Source organism: Anabrus simplex, chromosome 1, assembly GCF_040414725.1.
Source record: "Anabrus simplex isolate iqAnaSimp1 chromosome 1, ASM4041472v1, whole genome shotgun sequence".
NCBI classification, from domain to species: Eukaryota; Metazoa; Arthropoda; class Insecta; order Orthoptera; family Tettigoniidae; genus Anabrus; species Anabrus simplex.
Genome location: NC_090265.1, coordinates 331335913 through 331357306, shown reverse-complemented (window position 1 = coordinate 331357306; position 21394 = coordinate 331335913). Strand labels below are relative to the sequence as shown.

At 39.4% G+C, this 21394-nt stretch overlaps 1 protein-coding gene across 1 annotated transcript in view; it reads right to left on the bottom strand.

Moving 5' to 3' along the window:
- Positions 1-21394, bottom strand: part of dsb (debris buster) — a 455386-nt gene that overhangs the window by 32998 nt on the left and 400994 nt on the right. The window contains exons 5-6 of the mRNA XM_067134853.2: positions 12315-12453; positions 5775-5981 (exon numbers count right to left, since the gene is read on the bottom strand). Of these exons, the coding sequence (XP_066990954.2) occupies positions 5775-5981; positions 12315-12453 (346 nt within the window). The remainder of the gene's footprint in view (positions 1-5774; positions 5982-12314; positions 12454-21394) is intronic.

Below are 21394 nucleotides of genomic sequence, written 5' to 3'. Positions count from 1 at the left end.
AAATCAAAAGTCAAGTTCAGAGGGGAATTCTCGGAGCCATTCATCATAAAAACAGGCTTACGACAAGGAGATTGCTTGTCACCACTGCTGTTCAACTGTGCCTTGGAATATATAATGAGGGAATGGTACAAGAGTAACCCAAAGAACATCCGTATTGGAAGACCCAAAGACAACATAAGTTTAAATTGCCTAGGTTTTGCCGATGACCTTGCCCTCTTGTCCAACAATATTCAGGAAACCAGACAACAAGTTATATCACTACAGGGAATAGCACAGAAAATTGGTCTTTGAATATCTTTTGAAAAGACAGTAATCATGTTTACTGACCCACCACTCAAACAAAACTGCTATAGGTAACCAAGAAATCAAAATTGTAGATAAATTTAAATATCTGGGAGAAATCATAACATATAACCTCAATGAAAAGCCAGCATGGCATAACAGAATAAATAAACTGACCAGAGCACAATATGTCACCAAGAATACCTACCGGTACAACAAAAAAGGCCTGTCAGTAGCAACAAAATTAAAACATTACAAAACAGTCATTCAACCAGAAATAACATACACAAGCAAAACCATCTTCAAAACAACTAACACTGCACAAATAGACAAAATACGGTACTCAAGATAGAGAGAAGAATCATTAGAACGTGCATTAACAAATCATACCAAAAAGATGGACACTGGAGAGTAGCTTCTAATGAAACAGTCTACAAGGAAATAGAACCAGTAATGAGCTCAATCAGGAAGAAATGCATTTCATTTTTTGGACATGTAATCTGGACACCAGAGAACAGGATCATCAGGAGAATAATAGAAAAATTATGGAATAGTAAGTGCAACATTAAGTGGATTACAGAAATCAAGGAAAATATGGATGAACTAGAAATTACAGTGGAAGACCTAAGAAACAAAACCAACAAAATCAAGAAACTCACAAACAAACCAGACTGCAAATCAGAATCAACAGACAATAGGAAAGGTGATTTCCTATGAAGAAAGAAGGATAAGATCAGAGAGAATGAAGAAGTACTGGGCTGACAGGAAACTAAAAAATTATTTGTATAAAGTTGGCTAGAGTGGGTCAATGAAGGCCATAAAATGTAAATAATAATAATAATAATAATAATAATAATAATAATAATAATAATAATAATAATAATGGAAGAGAACAGAATACTCTTCTCTCCCATCACAGATTACCACCAACAGGGAAGGGAGTATTAATGTATTGTAATTATTGGAATCATTGTAATATATGCAGTTAGTTTTTTAATATTACAGTACATTATTAAAAATAATCCAAAATAATTGTTACAAAATGATTGCTAATATACAGTATTCCCCGTAGTCCACCTCTGTGGTGTAGTGGTTAGTGTGATTAGCTGCCACCCCCGGAGGTCCGGGTTCGATTCCCGGCTCTGCCACGAAATTTGGTACAAGGGCTGGAACGGGGTCCACTCAGCCTCGGGAGGTCAATTGAGTAGAGGTGGGTTAGATTCCCACCTCAGCCATCCTTGAAGTGGTTTTCCATGGTTTTCCACTTCTCCAGACAAATGCTGGGATGGTACCTAACTTAAGGCCATTCCACTCTTCCCCCCCCCCACCACACACACAAGACACCTGTTCAGCAAAGCAAGCGAGTTACTGGTCCCCAGTTGTATCCCCGACCCAATGTATGGTAGAGGTGGGATCCCTCGCTGAGTCCGAGGGGAAAGAAAAAAAAACCTGGAAGGTAAACAGATTAAGAAGAAGTAGTATTTCCCATAAATAGTACTTGGATGCATCTTTAATTAATGATTATATAAACTTAGCATTTGAGATACCGGTAACTTACTTTCTAGACTTTAACTAGTGTTTGAAATACACCAGGAAAATCTTATAGAATATAGTTGCTGAGAACTGGAAATGATTTAAGGCGTAAGAAGTGGCCTCTGTGCCATATGCTAATGTCTTTTTTTCGGAATATACCATAATACGCGGTAAATTTCACAATATTTTTGTATGGGCGGAAGAAGAAAACGTCATCAGGCTGTACAATGCCTGCACACTTTGCTGGTATTAGTGTGTTGTTGAATTCAGTGCTTTCAGGAACTATAGAGTCATCGCTATTGGCTGCCCAGGAGGTATATCTCTCCACATTGCTTGATCTGGGAAGACCTTTAAATCCTTCTTTCATGATACATCGCCCTCTACTATGACTGCGCTAATACGCCTTCGCATTCGCCCGGTGACACATGTAAACGAGCGAACACGGCACAGTTACCAGTTCAGGCGCTTGGAGCGCTGAGAAGCTGGCATTAGTCCGCTTGACGAGACACGCTCAGTGATCATTACTAGAGTGTGTCTGGGTGAAATAACGAGCCCAAATAAACTTCACGAACAGAACAGATCATTACTAGAGTGCTGGTGTATTGTAATTTGTGCCTGTGTTTGCTTATTTGGTTTGTTTCTTTGGTCGTGAACCGTTTTAATGTGTATGAACATAATACTGTTTACTGCTGTGTGTCTTAATATAAGATGAAAAGCAGATCGACAAATGGGATTTCGTTTCATGAATTTACTTTCAACGAGTAACACCGTCATAAAGGCTAAATGTTACTTCGAAAAAATAATTTCTTACCGAATTTCAATTAGAGGTCATCGAAAGGATATGTTTGCCACATCGAATAAATCCACACTTTCACGCTGAGTAGGAGATATAAACTGTAGTGATGTGCGCGAATGTCGCCTGGAATCGCGACAATCGGTTCCCACGACTCCGCGGTCGCACTCAATGTCGCATGCGAGGAATCGGTTCCCGATGACGTCACGAGAGTGTTCCGGTCGCACTCAATAGAGTGAGTCTTCCGTATATAAGTGAAGTAAATTCGAACGTGTAATATTTACTATTTCTTTTGTATACAGTGAAATGTGTAACTGGTTGTCGTGAATGAATTATGCCACATAATGAAATAACAATTTACCCTGGTAGTCTGGAAATCACATTACACATTTCGACACTGGGTGTAGCAATCGGCATTGTTATTATGCTCATACTGTATTTTCCTAATGCGGTTTTCAATTATCGCTAGTATAAACGTATAAAATATGTGGAATTAAGTCACATTTTTAATAAGTATACAACTTGTTTCCTAACATACTGGCTTCCGTTGCATTTAATTTGCAATGAACATACCGTACCACTGTCGGGGTCACTGGCTGAATGCTCAGCGCTGAGGCCTTCGGTTCAGAGGGTCCCGGGTTCGATTCCCGGCAGAGTGGAGGATTTTAATCGCCTCCAATTAGTTCTCTTGGCCCAGGGACTGGGTGTTTGTGTTTGTCCCAACATTTTCCTCTTCATATTCAGACAGCACTACCATCCACCGCAGGAACACGCAATAGTGATTATATCCCTCCACATAGGGTTGGCGTCACGAAAGGCATCCAGTTGTAAAACAGGGCCAAATCAACATGCGCGATACAGTTCGCACCCGCGACCCCATAGGTGTGGGAAAAGTTGTAGTTAAATAAGAACATTTCATACTACTACTAAATATTATTATGAGAAACTCTCAGAATTACTATTTTTTTTTTTTCATCACTGCTTAACATTAGTTAAGGTTGTCTCCTTAGTACAATTGTATTTTGTAGAAAGAGTATTGTTATATTATGTCATAATCCCCGTACAAGTTTTGATTTAATACAATTTGAATAGTTTCAAACAGAGGATCATAGTTTCTGATGAAACTACAGTCGCATTAGAGTATATAACTCCAGGAAACTACAATAAAAGCAGGCATGGCTTGTAAACAGACCTGGTTATAAACCAAAACGAACTCACATTACAGAACACATTCGTGCTGCACGTGTTTACGTATCTGCATCATAGATGGTGCTACTAGTTCCTCGGAATCGATTCCGGAATCGGGTACCCGATTCCCCAGGCATATGGAATCGATTCTTCGCGATTCCAGTCGCAACCCATCACTAATAAACTGCGAGACTGGAATAACACTCTTAGTGAAGGAGTGCCTCTTAGCAAAAAGTCAGCGCGTAAATGAGGCAGAGAGATTGCGTTTATTGGTAGTCCACCGAACAACAGATGTTATATGACGAGAAATTCGACACCTTCTTTGAATAGAAAGACGCTTCATTCCATGTTGAGCGAATAAAAACTACTCCAGTTGACTGTCATGCAAACGAAAGTAGAAATCGAATTACCCTGGCCAATAACCTTCTCCGTTTTACAGTTTCTGCTGTGAATACAAAATAAAGGTTACCAGCAGTGTTTTTCTTCTTTAAGAAGATTTTAGGTAGGTACAGAGCTACATACTTTAGCACTCTGAACAATAAAGGAAGTCGAAGCTTGCGGTATTTTTCGTGTTGCGCATTGTGAGTGACGATCATAAGACTAATGTTAGCATGATAAGAAGAATGTCTTCTTCAAAAGACATTAAACCGAAGATCTATCATTCTGTTGATAGTGAAATACCTCTTCTTGCTTTCGACCAATCGCACATTCTAAAAAAGTAAGAAATTCTTTACTAAAAAATCTATGGTTCCCAGGATATAGGCCCTAAATGGTGATTTTATCCAGAAATTGTAACAGATGCAATCAAATGAAACTGTGAAACCGGTTCCTTTTTCTTACACGCAAAAATATCGAGCCGTCTAAATTTAAGAAAAGGAATGTGTGGTGCGTGAAAGATATTTTCGCGACTTAAGTAATAACAGCCCTAGAATATTTAAAAGACCATTCGTGTACAGATATGCACGAATTGTAATGCAGGTACCACTGTCAAATACATGTTATCAATAAAAAAATCATTCGACATATATGTCAGTAGCACAAATGTAGCAACATTGCAGCCGGACAAGATGCTTGATTCTTTTGACGAGACCAAGGTGCTCAACCGTGCTTATGGGCTTGATTTATAAGAGAGATTAAAACAGCAGGCTTCAGTACCCATCTGATTTGCCACTGTGAATTTTTGAAAGTTATTTATGATTTTGTATTAAAAGCACAAACATTTGTGCATAAAAATCCTGTTGCGTGATTTTCCTAACTTCGGTTGTCCTGAAATCGGACATTCAGAGTTATTGAGTGAAGTTATTTGCGAGCGTGCTATTCCTGTATTCTTAAATAACAGAGATCTTTGGAAGATTTGAACGTGAGAACGCGAAACACTTAAACAGAAAAGTGTGTGAAGTTATTTATTTTCTACAGTAATTGCTACCGTTAACATTATAGTATTTTGTGCGGTTTTTGCGCTGCGGAGGGATACGTTCCTTCACTGAATTGATTAAAGTGTAAGGTGTGATTCAAATATGTTTATCGAGTGATTAGATATATATTTAAACAGGAATATACAAAATACTTACCGTGTGCTGTAATGAACAATCGCGTTTCAATACCAGCGAAGCAGCACTCGGTGGTAAAAATGGGAACTAGGCCCATATCGCTCATTAGCGCAGTCACAGTAGAGGGCGATGCACGATATAAGCAGTTTTGCTTCCAAATGCCTTGCTTTATTGATTTTATTAAGTTGGTAAGGGATGTACGTGCATTAAACAAATAACTTTCGAGTTATGACTGATGTAAAGGACGGCCGACGTACGTGGACCTAGGACGGCAAGATTTAAAAATGCCCTTATTGTGTCAGTATTTTGAACAGAAAATGGGTAGACTTCAGGATGTAAATTAATAATTATGGACCTAACAAATAAGAAAAGAAAATATAAATAAAACATCGTTGCTTATTGAAAAAATAACTTATTAAATTACTTACCATCAGTAACAGTCCCATCTGTTTCATAGGTCTCTGGCCTCGCGGAAGGAATTTATTGGCTAAATCCACTAGCGTATCGTCGTAGCCGAAGAGTAACTCTTCTGCTGTGACATGCACGAACGGTGTCATATTCTTCATAGTCCGAAGCATTAACGATAAAAGCGTTTGTAGCACCCTGAGGAGGCTGTTACTTCGCGACGCGAGTGTCTGTAAACAAAACAAAACACAACGATTAAGATCCACTCAGGTATTTAATTCACAGGAAATATTGCATGGACACTTTGTTTGGAAGCATACTGAGGCTTTCTATGGATTATTACGGCTTCCTAGTAAAGCCAGCTACAGTAATTACCAGTCAGTGACAATAGTACATTTTATTTCAAGCTATTTTACCTACTTTTCAGTTTTATTAAGTGTCAAATCAGTAGATTTTAGCCACAACGGCATGCTCATTGGTTAATAATGGGCCTATTGTGACGATGATGGATATTATTATTATTATTATTATTATTATTATTATTATTATTATTATTATTATTATTATTATTATTATTATTATTATTAACGTCTTTCTTTAGTTTCCTTCGCGACAAGAATGTATGCTTTAGCCTCATTCTTTATATCGTTGAGAGGGTTCAGAAGGGCCCGTGTTCGATTCCCGGGCGGGTCGGGGATTTTAACTTGTTAATTTCTCTAGCTCTGCGTTAGTCTAAAACACATCTTTATTTACATTATAATTACCTATAGAAACGCGTAATAGTGAATACTTTCCTCCACATAGGATAGGAGCCAAGAAAAGCATCCGGCCGTAAAAAAGGGCTAAATCCATACCCAGGCAATTGGGAAAGGATCAGGAAGAAGAAGAAGAAGAGTAGACTTCGTGTTAAAATGAAAACTGCCCAGCTTATAAAAGCTGATTCAATGAATTACGTGCATAAGGAGTGTGACTGTCTTGTTATGGACACGTGTTTTAATGAGATTATACACTGTTTTTTAAATGAGAAAATCTAACCGTAAACGTAAGGCAGGAGTGCCAAAGCAAAAATCCTGAATGTGTGTCTCATTTTAGTCTTTAAATAATATCCTGTTAAATAATAATTCTTTCACGTATCCAGAATTGCTTCAGTAACTTTGACGTTAATAGGGTATCTCAATTAACTTTACTTCCTCGGTTTTCGGAGACGCCGGGGTGCCGGAATTTTGATCCGCAGAGTTATCAAATACCACCAGACTGAGCCGGGATCGAACCCACCAGCTTGGGCTCAGCAGTCAGTAGCGACCCTCGATTTTTGTGTACCTATTATATACACTGTCGCGATGTACAGTTTCATTGCGCCGCAACAACAGCTCTTAAGTCACAGACTGTGAACTTTAAACAGTTACATATTGCATTTAGCTTCGTCTCCTTCAAGTACCTCTGCCTTTGAGGTGAAGAAGTATATGGGTGATTGAAAATCCGAAGAAAACTACCCCCTCTTAGAAGACAGCGCACAAGGCTTGGCTTCGAACCTTAGCCCATATGCACTCCTCATTCATGCTTGCACTCTGCAAAGTTAATTCTAAGGGTTTTCAAAACGTTAAAAGAGGCGTGTATGCGACAGTAATGAGATAGTTTATAGGACATAATCTCTTTGAGGCAGCCGTGCACCGCTCTGCCACGGCGCTCTATATAGCATGACATCTGTAGGAAATGCATTGACGAAGAAAATCCATTAGAGTAGCTTGAAAGCTAACCGCGGTTGTATTAAACTTCAAGGATGCAATAAGTAGCAGCGATGATTAATTTTTATTGTACGTAACTTCTACATTTTAAAGAAATTAATTGTTACATGGTCGAATGGTATCACCTCGGATCTCTATGTTATAAACACTCAATTCTAGTTGTAACTGAGAGCCGTGCATGCAACTGCTAGGCTGTACTTTCCGTCAGAGCTCACACTCTGTTTCTGTACCTTCCTGAGCTGGAACGCGGCTCATTGAATCCGAATTGTGCCCGCCTTTGGGCTAGAACAATTTGTTAATTTCATAGGCCTGCCTCAGTCTTATCCTTGGCTTTGACAATATGAAAGTGACTGGGTTACGAGCAATACTAGTAATGCCATTCCTTATGTAACCAGTCCCTGTTACGAATGGCGTGAAAATATTGCTCATAGGGCTGGTTGGTGCGGGCATTTCAGTGGGCTTGGCAGACTGATGTGTCTGGGGAGTAAAACAACGGGAAATTAATTTTTTTTTTGCTATTTGCTTTACGTCGCACCGACACAGATAGGTCTTATGGCGACGATGGGATAGGAAAGGCCTAGGAAGTGGAAGGAAGCGACCGTGGCCTTAATTAAGGTACAGCCCCGGCATTTGCCTGGTGTGAAAATGGGAAACCACGGAAAACCATCTTCAGGGCTGCCGACAGTGGGGCTCGAACCCACTATCTCACGATTACTGGATACTGGCCGCACTTAAGCGACTGCAGCTATCGAGCTCGGTCGGGAAATTCATTTCCGCAGTACGGTACGCCTCTTCAGTGATGCCTAGGCCATCTATGCCAGTTAATGGCAGAGCTGTTGAGGATACAACTAGTTTTTGGGTCATACATACATACATACATACATACATACATACATACATACATACATACATACATACATACATACATACACACATACATACATACATACACACATACATTCATTATACTCTCGATTATCCGGGCGCGGATTTTCCGGTTTGCGGGTTAACCGTGCACGTTCCCGTCTTATTCAAAATACTGTAATTGAAACTGAATGCATTTGAATTTGACAGTTTAAATGAGGTTGAAGAAAAAGGAAGTGATGGAAGTGTTTCTCATTCTGTGGCTCTACAGTGTATAGATACCCTGTTGGATTATATGGGACAAAGGGGGTTTGAATACGGTGACATTATTGCCGCACGCAAAATACGTCTCGAGGTAAGGAAGCAGATGAACAACCAAAAGCAGAGAAGTATCACAGACTTCTTCAGAGCACAATAATGTGTGTGAGTTGTCTCTATAAATGTGATAGAGCCTACTTTATATGGTACTGTATTTAAACATATTATAGAAGGCATTTTTCTTGCAATAAATACATGTTTTTGGATTATCCGCGTTTTCCGATTATCCATGCCATTCACCCCGGTCATTAGCCCGGATAATCGAGAGTATAATGTATAAAGTATAATACATATATAGATACATAATTTTCAACCAAAACTCTAAACCTGTAAATGTCAAGAGGCATTCACTTGAAGAAACACCAAGTGGAGTTGCCGCACGTGTTAACGCGCTACGGCTATGGAGCCAGGCTCTGAATTCGGGAGACGAGTGGGTTCGAACTGCAACATCGGCTGTCCTGAGAATGGTTTACTGTGGTTTCCCATTTTCACTTCAAATTAATTCGAAGTCACTTTATTTGTAAATGAGGTGTCTACCTCGGTGGCAAATGGTACACAAAATACATTATTATCAAGCACCAAATTTTAAATTAACAAAGGAAGAAGACATTTTCCTAAAATGCAGTATTATACAATTTACACTGACAATTATACACAAGCTCATCCTTAATAACTTTTAAATTACTTACAAAATTCTACTCCTAATATCTTCTGCACTTACAAACATAATCAACTCTTATACAGTATGTGGAATTACTTCAAATAATACTATACAACTGCTATAAGATTAAAATTTACGTTGCATTTTTTCTTTTTTCAAAACATGTTTGTACCTAATAAGCATACCGACCTGCTGCGTCTTAACCAGAGCACCTTTTGCCACCCCTTTTCAGAGTTCCTGAAGGGCCTTCAAGCTACCGTAGTGGTCCCAGAGCCCACGAAGTCCCCACTGTACTTCGTCCCTACAAGCAGTCCCCTAATTCGGCTGTCGAATCTCCATAGACCAGGGTATGGAATTAATTTATTCGCAATTCACAAAAAATTCTTTATTTACAATAACCTGCACAGGTCGAATTTCCTCTAACATTTCTTTTTTTGTTTTTGCTATTTATTCTTTTTTTAATATCTGTACAGGTTTTGGAAAAGGATCAAACACTCCCCCTGACAAACTGTTCCACTCCTTCATGCCCTTCCCAATGAATGAAAATTTACCCCAATTGCTCCTGCTAAAAACCCCTTTAATTTTATACTTGTGGTCAGTCCTGCTGATGTAATTATTTTCCAACTGAAGCCTCTTACGGACTTCTCCACATGTTTCCTATGCTTCCTCTCCTGTATAGGGTCTATATAATCCTATAACTCTAGTTTTCTCCCTTGTCTTACTTAAAGTTTCCTACCCAAGTTTCTCCAACATTTCTGATACACTACTTTTTCTCCTGAAATCCCCTGTTACAAATCTTACTGCTTTCTTCAGCTCGCCAGCTATTTCTTTTATTAGGTATTCCAGGTGAGGATCCAAAAAACACTGTTTGCATATTCCAATAATGGACGAACCATACTTAAGTAACTTTTCTCTTTTACTTCTGTGTGCATCCTTTAAGTAGCCCCATTAAGACATGTAACGATCTGTATGCTTTCCCAACAATGTCATCGACATGACCCTTCCAGTACAAATTATTTTCAAATATCACACCTAAGTATTTGTACTTGCCATCTCTTGGGAACATTACCTCATCCAAAATGTAATTAAATTCACTTTTAAAGCTCTTGTTTGTACATGTTGTAACAGTTGATTTGCCTCCATTAACCTTCATATTATTCTCTTGAACCCACTGTTTGATACTGTCAACGTCCCTTTATGGTTCTGAACAATCCTCAATGTTATTTATTTCCCTATAAACAATTATGTCATCTGCGTATAATCTTATTTTTGATATTAAGAAAAGTAATGGACCGATTATACTACCCTGTGCAATTCCCTTCCAAACTTTATCTTCCTGTGGTACATTGTTTCCTACTTTGACTTTTGGAACTCTTGAATTCAGAAATGTTCTTATCCAACGTATAACCCTTATGTCCAATCCCATTCCGTCCATCTTCTTTAATAATATTCCATGTTCCACTCTGTCAAATGCTTTGGAAAGGTCTATGGCTATGCAATCCAACTGGCCTCCTGAATCCAACTGATCTGATAGGTCCTGCTGAAATCTCACCAGTTGTGCCTCAAAAGAAAAGGCAAATGGTGCGACAGTTTCATAATAATAATAATAATAATAATAATAATAATAATAATAATAATAATAATAATAATAATAATAATAATAATAATAATGTTATTGGCTTTACGTCCCACTAACTACTTTTACGGTTTTCGGGGACGCCAAAGTGACGGAATTTAATCCCGAAGGAGTTATTGTACGTGCCAGTAAATATACCGACACGAGGCTGACGTATTTGAACACCTTCAAATACCATAGGACTGAGCCAGGATCGAACCTGCCAAGTTGGGTCAGAAGGCCAGGGCCTCAACCGTCTGGGCCACTCAGCCCGGCGCAGTTCCTATTCATATCCACAGCCGATTCCTTCCACATCCTTACCCAATTTCATTCACTATCATTCATTTTCATAAATCCTCAACTGAGGTTGGCGTCAGGATGGACACTCGGCCGTAAAAAACATACCATATAATTTCACGTCACCTCATCTCCTCACTTCATATTAGGAAACTGGACTAAGGAGATGACCATACGTGCAGTTAATGGGTGCCAAACACAATACTAGGCTTCTAATTCACGACTTTTAGGACTTCGATGTACAGTCGCAAATAAAAAATAAATAAAAAAGAAACAAAAAAAAAAAAGCACATGGTATTGCATATGTTCATTGCATTTCTCAGAAACAATCAAACCTATTGATACAATGTTTGTTATTGGTATCCACAAGGTTTGCTTCTACATGGGCGATGAATTCAGTTTTGATACCGTAATAATTGAAATTAAATATAATAAAATATTAAATGTGAGGAACATTACCACGCGCTCATTCTTCTTTTTCAAAGTGACTGTACATTTGACACTAAATCTGAGTGGACTCTTGTACAGATGAATGAACATTAAACTTTGTGTACCTCGTACTGTACTACGGTCTTTCACAATAAAATAGTTAACATGAGCTACCTTTACTCAATAGCCTATAAACTTAAACAATAAACTTAGGTAGTTCTATCAAGTTAGGAAAGAATCAAGCAGCATTTATGACAATTTGTAGCGAATGTTATAATTTAAACTAGTTCTTAGAGTACAGAAGTGAATACTTTTATTGGCAAAGTGTAGACAAACCTTAGTGTTTACCTAGCCCAGAAATCTATATGATAATAGGCTTCTTCATTTCGGTCATGCTTGTATTCGGACTTGGAAAAAAGATTTAATTTTTTAAATCAGGAAGTGTAAATATTGTAAAAAAAAGAAAACAAGGATAATTCGTTCTACTCGTCAAGGATGCTTACGGATACAGACTCTGTGCCTATGAATCATAAGTACAATTAAATTACAGGGGATTTCTTTTTAGGCGTGATTTTGATAATCGTGAAGTATTTTCAGTTTTACAATGTAGCTGCTAGTTTTAACAGATACTTACCAGAAGTGGAATGTTCGGAACGGTCATTTTTTGTGTCGGGTCTGCGGACATCTCTGGGACGAACTGCAGGATCTTCTTATGAGAATACGAGACTGTTCCATTATCGTGGAATACTATATTCACCTTTTCCATATCCTCCCTGAAAATAAGGAAAACTGAAATTAGACACAAATCGAGGTTCGAAATTGAAACCATCCTTCCAAATATCCTTGCACAAGTGTTGAACGTAAAGGAGAATAATAGTGGATTACAATTAATTTTTAAGTGAATATAACTAATATGAATGTTCTATGCCCTTCATCTCTGTAATAAATCTCTTTCTGTTAGCCATTTTGTTCTATGTCCATCACCAACACCTCCCTGCGGTCTATTAATTTCCAATGTTTGGAATGGTTTGTTCATTAATATACCTTATAATTTAATAGAAATCTAACAAGGTCAGTCTATGATAATCAATAAGGTATAAATAGACTGTCCTAAAATGACATAGCTTGTAGGCCTACTGTAAAATGAGATAAATGGGACTTGGAACAACGTGGTTCTAGACCATCGAAATATTGAAATTTTTCGACCACGTCATCCGGGGAGACTGCATTGAGAAGCACGTCATCCAGGGCAAAGTTGAAGTAAAACGGCTCGGGGGTCGTGCCCCAAACCGGTACACTGAGTAGGTCAAGAGTTTGATGAATCTGCCACTTGAAAGAATATTGCATATGACAGAAGACCGCGGTATACAGTTTGGCTGAGTATTTTTCACGGAATTGCGTGAAGGAACACGACGTTAGAAGTCGAACCACGAATCAGAAAAAGAAAAAAGAAAAAGAGAAGAAGGAGAAGAAAAATAAAAGAAAAAAGAAAAGAAGAAAAAGAAGGAAAAATGCTACACACCCGAGAACCTATTCCATTCAGGATTTCTACGTATAATATTTGATAATATTGACGAAAAGAACTTTTGTAAGTACTGGTTTTTATATGATGTGCATATTCTGGGCGTTGTTATTACGCTATCATTGATTTACAAAATTACGAGTTATAAATCTATAAATGGTAGGCATTATTCAAAGTATCGTTTATATGTACTGTATTACTATATGATCTACGAACGTTGCCCGAAATCGACATAATTTTTGGAGGGGACTATGAGAGAGCTTTCTGCGAATTATTCCCGTTGTGGATGGAGGCATAAAATAGTTTTTTCCGTCCATTTTTCCACACCCTGGTGGAGTCGTGAGTGCGAACTCTCTCTCTCATGTGGCAACTGCTGAAACTACGCGGGAACAAGTGAAGAACACCAACCGTTCTGTAAATTCACAGAACAGCGCTGCCAACATCTTGGCCTGTGATGATCAGTGCACTCCATCGGACACTTTGCGAACCAGTGTAAGCAAGGGGGTTATAGATACTACGGTGTCGCTAACGTTGGATAACCTCATTAAGAACAGTTCACTCCTCGACGAACTTGTAGACAGAGTAGCCGATAAAGTCATACAAAAACTTAAGGAAAGTATTGATTTTAATACTGATGTAATAAGAGAATTAAAATGTGAACTCAGCAGACGAGACGAGGCAATAACTGAACTTCAACGGCAGTTAGACGATAGGACAGATGAGTTGGAAAGTTATCAACGTCGGAACAGTTTACGCATATTTGGAGTACCTGAAATTGCAGGGGAAGACACGGACAAGCGCATTCAGGAGATTGCCACTAGGATCAATGTTCCACTTGATCCAGCGATGATTGACCGTTCACACAGAGTTGGTACCAGAAATCACAACAAAACCAGGCCCATCATTGTGAAATTTGTTTCATACGCCTACCGAAATGCAGTCTTCAAATCAAAGAGGCTGTTAAAGAACAGCGGTATAACTATACGGGAGGACCTAACTAAGATCCGTACTGATATTCTCAAACGTGCTGTAAGCCATTTCGGACTAAATTCAGTGTGGACTATGGATGGTGTTATAATGGTGCGCGCTGGTGATGTGAAACATCGAGTGAAGACTGAACGTGACCTTGAGGAACTGAAGAAACGCTACCCAGCACCACTGAAATGATGCGGTGAGATAATTCGTATTCCTGTGCATCACTCTATTACTGGAAATACTTAGGACGAGAAGTAGAGATAATTCTGGCGAGGCTAACAATACAAAAGTCTCTCTTTCGCAACCATTCTATTTAGCGTAGTATATTAGTTATAATTTTTTAATACTTAGAAATATCTACTAACGCGATTCATTTTATACCAATTTTCTACTCATTTATTTTTCTCACTTCATCACATAATTTCTAAATCCTTAAGTTATTTTATATTTGTATAGGCTACTAAAATCATCGTACTTCTTTGTACGATTTGCTATTGAACTATTGAACCCTTTGTACCATATTGTACACATGACAAGTAATGAGTGTGTCTTATCTGATTTACTATACGATGTTAGTGTGAGAAACACAAGAAATCTTAAGGTCATTCATATCAATTCTCAGTCTCTTGTCGACTCCTCCCATATATCTGAGTTCCGGCACATTTTTGGCAAGAGTTCGTTTGATATTATCGCAGTCAGTGAAACATTTCTTAAACCTTCAGTACCAGATTCTGCCATCTGTCTCGATGGGTATAATATTTTCCGTAACGACAGATTAAACAGAGCCGCTGGTGGTGTTGCAGTTTATTTGAAGAATAGCATAAAATGTAGTGTACTTAGTAAATCTCCTGGAGAGTACAGTAAGAAACCTGAGTACATAATCCTTGATATAGCCCTTTCAGATACTAAAATTCTTTTCGCTTGTATATATCGCCCACCAAAAGTAGGGTTCATGGATACATTCCTGAATGATATGTATTCTCATGTTATGAATTATAAATATATATTCGTTGTGGGCGATGTTAATGCTCGGTTCGGAACTGGGGCGTTTGAATGCGAAAAAATACGTGATGTGCTCAACGCTTGTAACCTCGACTGCCTTCCATTCAATCCAACCTTTCATACTGCCACTTCCGATAGCACTCTCGACATAATCTCATCGAACTGCAATGAGTTGGTAGTAGAATACGGACAGGAACCAGCTGCCGGTTTTTCTGGTCATGACTTGCTATATGCTGTATTCACTTTATCCACGCCAAAACAAATTCCTAAAACTATTCTTGTTCGAGACTTCAGTAAATTTGACGTGAACAATTTTCGTGCTGACGCTGAATTACTACCCTGGTATATGTTTTTTCAGTCTAATGACGTAGATCAAAAAGTATCTCTCTTCAACAGCTTTGTACTTTTACTCTATGACAAGCATGCGCCACAAAAAAGAATTCTCGTAAAACACCGGTCATCACCATGGTTCAATAAGCGTATTAAGGAATTGATAAGCAAACGGGACAGAGCTAGGAAGAAATTTATTAAAACTAAACTTCCAGATGATTACGAGCAATTCAGGATGTTACGTAACGAGACAAAACAAGTAATTAGGAACACTAAAGTGAAGTATACGTACAACATCTTCCGTAATTGTAAGAGCACCTCAGCTTCTTGGCGTGCTGCAAAATCTCTTGGTATTGGAGTCAGTCACTCTCTAGATAGCCAGATGCCTGTTACTCCATCTGAATTAAGTGAATATTATATGACATCAGTCTCTAACTCCAACTCTCCGAAAGTATCAGAGACTGCCAAACATTATAGACATCTCACTCCAAGTAACAGAGATAAATTCTATTTCAAGTACATACACCCTTCACAGGTAGAAAAAGCAGTCAGATCAATACGAACTAAAGCTAAAGGTCCAGATAATATTCCAATATCCATGATTTCTACCTGCATGGAAATATTTCTTCCTGCCCTTATGCACTTATTTAACTTCTCTCTACAGAATGGAGTTTATCCCTCAGAGTGGAAGCGTGCCAATGTACGTCCTGTGCCCAAAAAGAAAATACCAACAGTATGTAGTGATTTTAGGCCTATCAACATCCTCTGTGCACTTAGTAAGGCACTAGAAAAAATTGTTCATGAGCAGATATGTGAATATTTGTCTAAATACAACATTCTAAATCCCTACCAATCTGGCTTCAAGAAGGGCCATAGTACTACTACTGCTCTTCTGAAGGTTACAGATGATATACGCGCGGCGAAGACCCAGCTTATTTGCATAGGTTACACAAAACTCCTGAAAACTGTTGACCTCAAATCCCTCCCAGCAATAAAAATTCTAGAGACAGATATTCATTATAGTGACACCGTTAACAATCTAGGTCTAATTTTCGACAGAACCTTATCCTGGTCTGATCATACGTCAAATGTAATCCGAAAAGTTGTGTCATCCATGCATATTTTGAAACGTAACGTGTCATGTACACCACCTTTCATGCGAAAACTACTTGTTCAAAGTCTTATATTTCCAATAATTGATTATGGTTCAGTCGTATACAACGACTTATCTGAAACTTTGAACATAAAACTACAGAGGGTACAAAACGCATGTGTTCGTTACGTTACAAATGCCAGGCGTGATGAACACATAACACCCTATTACATACAGCTACAATGGTTGAAACTCCATGAACGTCGGGAAGTCTCAGTAGCTGTTGCTACGCAGAAAATTCTCAAACTGAAGACACCATCCTACCTTCATAATGCATTTAAACCTATGGAGTCGGTACATAACAGAGATAATAGGTTTACAAAAACCACCCTTCAAATTCCCCTTCATCGTACCACTAAATTTAACAAATCCTTTGTTTGCACTGCATCACGTATCTTTAACGTCTTTAATCTTCAACGTTTCGCAAGTAACACTAACTGTACCCAACTAAAGCAGTTCTTAACATCTATCTTTCTGGAGGAGTACTCAAGAGGCTGAGATCAGGCATTCTTGTGTCGAACAATCAGGAATATGTATATTTCGAAGAAAATTGTTTCTCTGCTTTAGCTTTATATTCTTTAAACCCATGTAGTCCAGAATAACAGAAGAGTTTAATGATTTACTTTCTTACTTATTATATAATGTATGTCTTAACCTTACTGGATTTGGTATCTGTATTTTCATTTTTTTTTTGTTTCTTGTTTAGTTTAATACTTTAATATTATAAAAATGTAGTTACTGTTTTCATAAATCTGCATTGTATTATAAGAAGACGCTGCATAAAGGGGCTTTTCAGTCTCAGTGGCATGTAAATCATGATCAATAAATTCAATTCAATTCAAATTCAATTCAAATTCTCTCTCTCTCTCACACACACACACACACACACACACACACACACACACACACACACACACACACACACACACACGCGCGCGCGCGCGTGTGCGTGTGCTCGGATTTGGCCCGTTTGACGGGCGGATGTCCTTCCTGATACCAACCCTATGTGGAGGGATGTAGGCTATTCACTATTGCGTGTTTCTGTGGTGGTTGGTAGTATGGTGAGTTGTGTATAAATGGAGTGTATTGAGACATACAAACTTCCAGTCCCCGAGTCAGAGGAATTAACCAGAAGTTAAAATTCCCGATCCGGGCAGGAATCGAACCCAAGGCCCTCTTAATCTAAGGCCTCGACGATGACCATTCGGCCACGAAGGGTAGAGGCATAACATACATCCACGTTATTTCCTATTTGTCGTAAGAGGCGACTAAAAGGTATGACTCCATAGAGGGTCTCCAACTTGGAAGCGTGGGTTGGTGATCTCGGAAACCTTCGCCAAATCTAATATTGCTTCCACTCATTATTGAAAGGCTCCTCACTTTCATCTTCACTATCTGACCTTCGTTGGTCAACTCTTGTTCTCTTCCAACTCCGAATGTATTAAAATATTATGAGACGTAGCGCGTCTCATTTTCACGCTCTTCGTGGCTCCTCTCTTTCTTTTGTCGAGCAGGGGGCTTGATGCTCGAGTGACATCACCATTGGCTTTTCACCAAGGTGGCTGCGGTTCGAATCTTAGCCAATACACGTAAGGTTTCTGAAATTAAAAAGCTCGTCCCTGTGGTTCGGGTTCCGTGTAAAATTCGAAGTCCCATGGCTATAATCACGATATCAACAGTCAAGTAAAACTACATGCTTTCTTTTCATCATCTTAAGTTGTCAGACAAGCATTACACGCACTAAGCACACATGGATGATGCCCACGGTTACCCAAGCTCCTTACATGCAGTAACAACATTAATCGAGGTTTTAGTAGTTGTTTGAGTTATCAGTCCATAGAGTGTCCGACTCGTTGGCTGAATGGTCAGCGTACTGGCCTTCGGTTCAGAGGGTCCCGGGTTCGATTCCCGGCCGGGTCGGGGATTTTAACCTTAATTGGTTAATTCCAATGGCCCGGGGGCTGGGTGTTTGTGCTGTCCCCAATATCCCTGCAACTCACACACCACACATAACACTATCCTCCACCACAATAACACGCAGTTACCTACACATGGCAGATGCCGCCCACCCTCATCGGAGGGTCTGCCTTACAAGGGCTGCACTCGGCTGGAAATAGCCACACGAAATTATTATTATTAGCCCATAGAGTGGTTTGATGCAGCTCTCCATTCTACCCTATCCTGTGTTAACATTTTCATTTCTACGCAACTACTACATCCTACATCTACTCTAGTTTGTTTGTCATATACCGTTGTTTACCCCTGCCGTTCTTACCACCTACACTTCCCTCAAAAACCAACTTAACAAGTCCTGGATGTCTTAAGATTTGTCCTATCATTCTATCTCTTTTGGTCAAATTTTGTCAAATCGTTCTCGTCTTACCGATTTGATTCAGTCAGAACCTAGTGTTTACAGCGCACTATGTCTTCTGGTATGGGCTAGAGCAACTTTGTTACTTTCATTGATCTGTCTCTGTCTTATCCTTGGCTTTGACAATATGAAAGTGACTGAGGTATGAGCGATGCTAGTAATGCCATTCCTTCTGCAGCCAGTCCCTGCTATGAATGGTATGAAAATGTTGCTCATAGGATTGCATTTCAGTGGGCTTGGCAGACTGATATGTAATAGCAACTTCTGGCTTGGTGAGGAAAGCAACAGGAAACTACCTCGCTCCCCATTTCCCTAGTATGCCTCTTCGGTGATGTCTAGGCCATCTATGACAGCTAATGGCGGAGCTGTTGAGGATCCAACCAGCCTTAGGGCTGAAGACTGAACATAGCCTATATCCCTTCATTTGTGATTCGGTGTACCTATCTCACCTTCAGGTACGTATAAATACTGTAGGTAATTCAAGTACAGAGAATTCTTCGTAAGTGCTATTATGAACTTCCTCTCGCATATTGCTGCTAAATGGGGCACCTTACAGTAATATACTTAACCCGACCGTGTGTGGCGCTTTGCACTGTCAGCTTACAGAGACTGGAGGTATGTTGACAGAACACACACATTTACATGCACAATACGAACACGAAGTCCTTGACCTTGGGATCTTGTGAATACTCCCTAGTTGCCTTGAAGAAAGGGAAATTCTGTATTCTCAAGAAAAGAAGTGCTACACGTAATATAATTTCATTTTTAGCAGCTTCCTGCATTTGAACACGCCTTCGGCAATGGTTAGTGCGGCCTTCGCAAGGAACTAGCCTGAAACTTTCAAGTTTCATTGCCTCAAGCTGAACACCCCTCTACTAACCAGCACAACAACATAATTATGTATGTACCAAATGCATCTAGCCATAGGCCTAATACATTTTCTATCGACAGACAATATCACATCACATCACCCTGTTTTTCCCTATCGAGGACTACTAGCAAATAGAAAACATGCCATAACAAGCCCCATGGCGAGGGAATATAGTCTCCTACACATCCCACAATCACAGGAGTAGCTGGCTCTATGACCTCTCAAACCAAATGCCATAAATTAAAATATAACGCGTAATTTATCCATTCTGTTGAAACTAAACGAAGATTTTAAAAACGCTAGAAAAACACTTAAATTATTAATTACATTTTTTCTTTCCCACGCATTTCCTAACGAATTTTGTTATTAGTAGTATTATCCAGTACCTATATTAGTAGTGTTCTGCATTAGCTTCAGCGGACTAAAAAAAAGGATATGCTAACGAAGTCGAAACTGGAAAGAAAATGGTTTCCACTTTAACAAATAAAATAAAAATGTACAAATTATTTCGTTCGTTCGTTTTTCTTCTTCTTGCCCCCCCCCCTCTCAATTACTTCTCCGAATATAAACACTATCACGTACATAGTCCATTAAGTGACTTGACCTACCAAGATGACTGCTGCTCAGCCAGATGTCATGCAGATGTTTGAATGTCACGTGGCGAGTGTACGACATCCATGGCCGTATTGGTTATCTCCAGTGACCGAGTCAACGCTACCTCTCGTGTCAGGCAGCTCCTCAATATTGATCTCACGATGGCGAGTGAAACCTGTACCAGCCTTCATTCCAGAAAAGTAATCCTTGGACTAGCCGGGAATCGAACTCGGGGACTCCAGATAAGAGGTAGGCACGCTATTCTTACACGACGGAGCTGGTCACCTTAGGTTAACATAGTAGCTTCCAGTTCAGTAGTATTGGATTCAATTTCAATGTATGCGACAAGCTTATGGCTGTTTCGGGGTCTAACCTGGAAGGATAAGAGTTCGGATCTCCGTCGAAACGTGGAGAAATTTGGTTACAAATCTCCCACTTCTAAAGGTGCAAATCACCCTACAACAGAAATGAATACGAATATAATTGCCACTTAATTCCAAAGTTCCGAACTGTGAATTCACATTCCCTGTAAGAGCTCTCTACGACAGTTGAGCACGTTCAAATACCACCGGACTGAGCCAGGATCGAACCTGCCAAGTTGGGGTCAGAACGGCAGCGCCTCAACCGTCTGAGCCACTCAGCCCGGCAGAAGGGATGGTTGCCTACGTGTTATTCCCCTTAAAACAATCACTACTACCAACACCGCCATCCCTTGGTCAACTCTTGCTCTCTTCAGACTCCACTGATATTAGTTGAACTGATATCTAGGCCATCGCTCCACAATCTGGGCGTCTCCAAACTTGAATCATCATATCTCACTGCATTTCTCCTTTAACAACATCACCGCCACCACTACCACGACTTTCCCTTCTACTTCACAGCAGCCTTCATGTCCT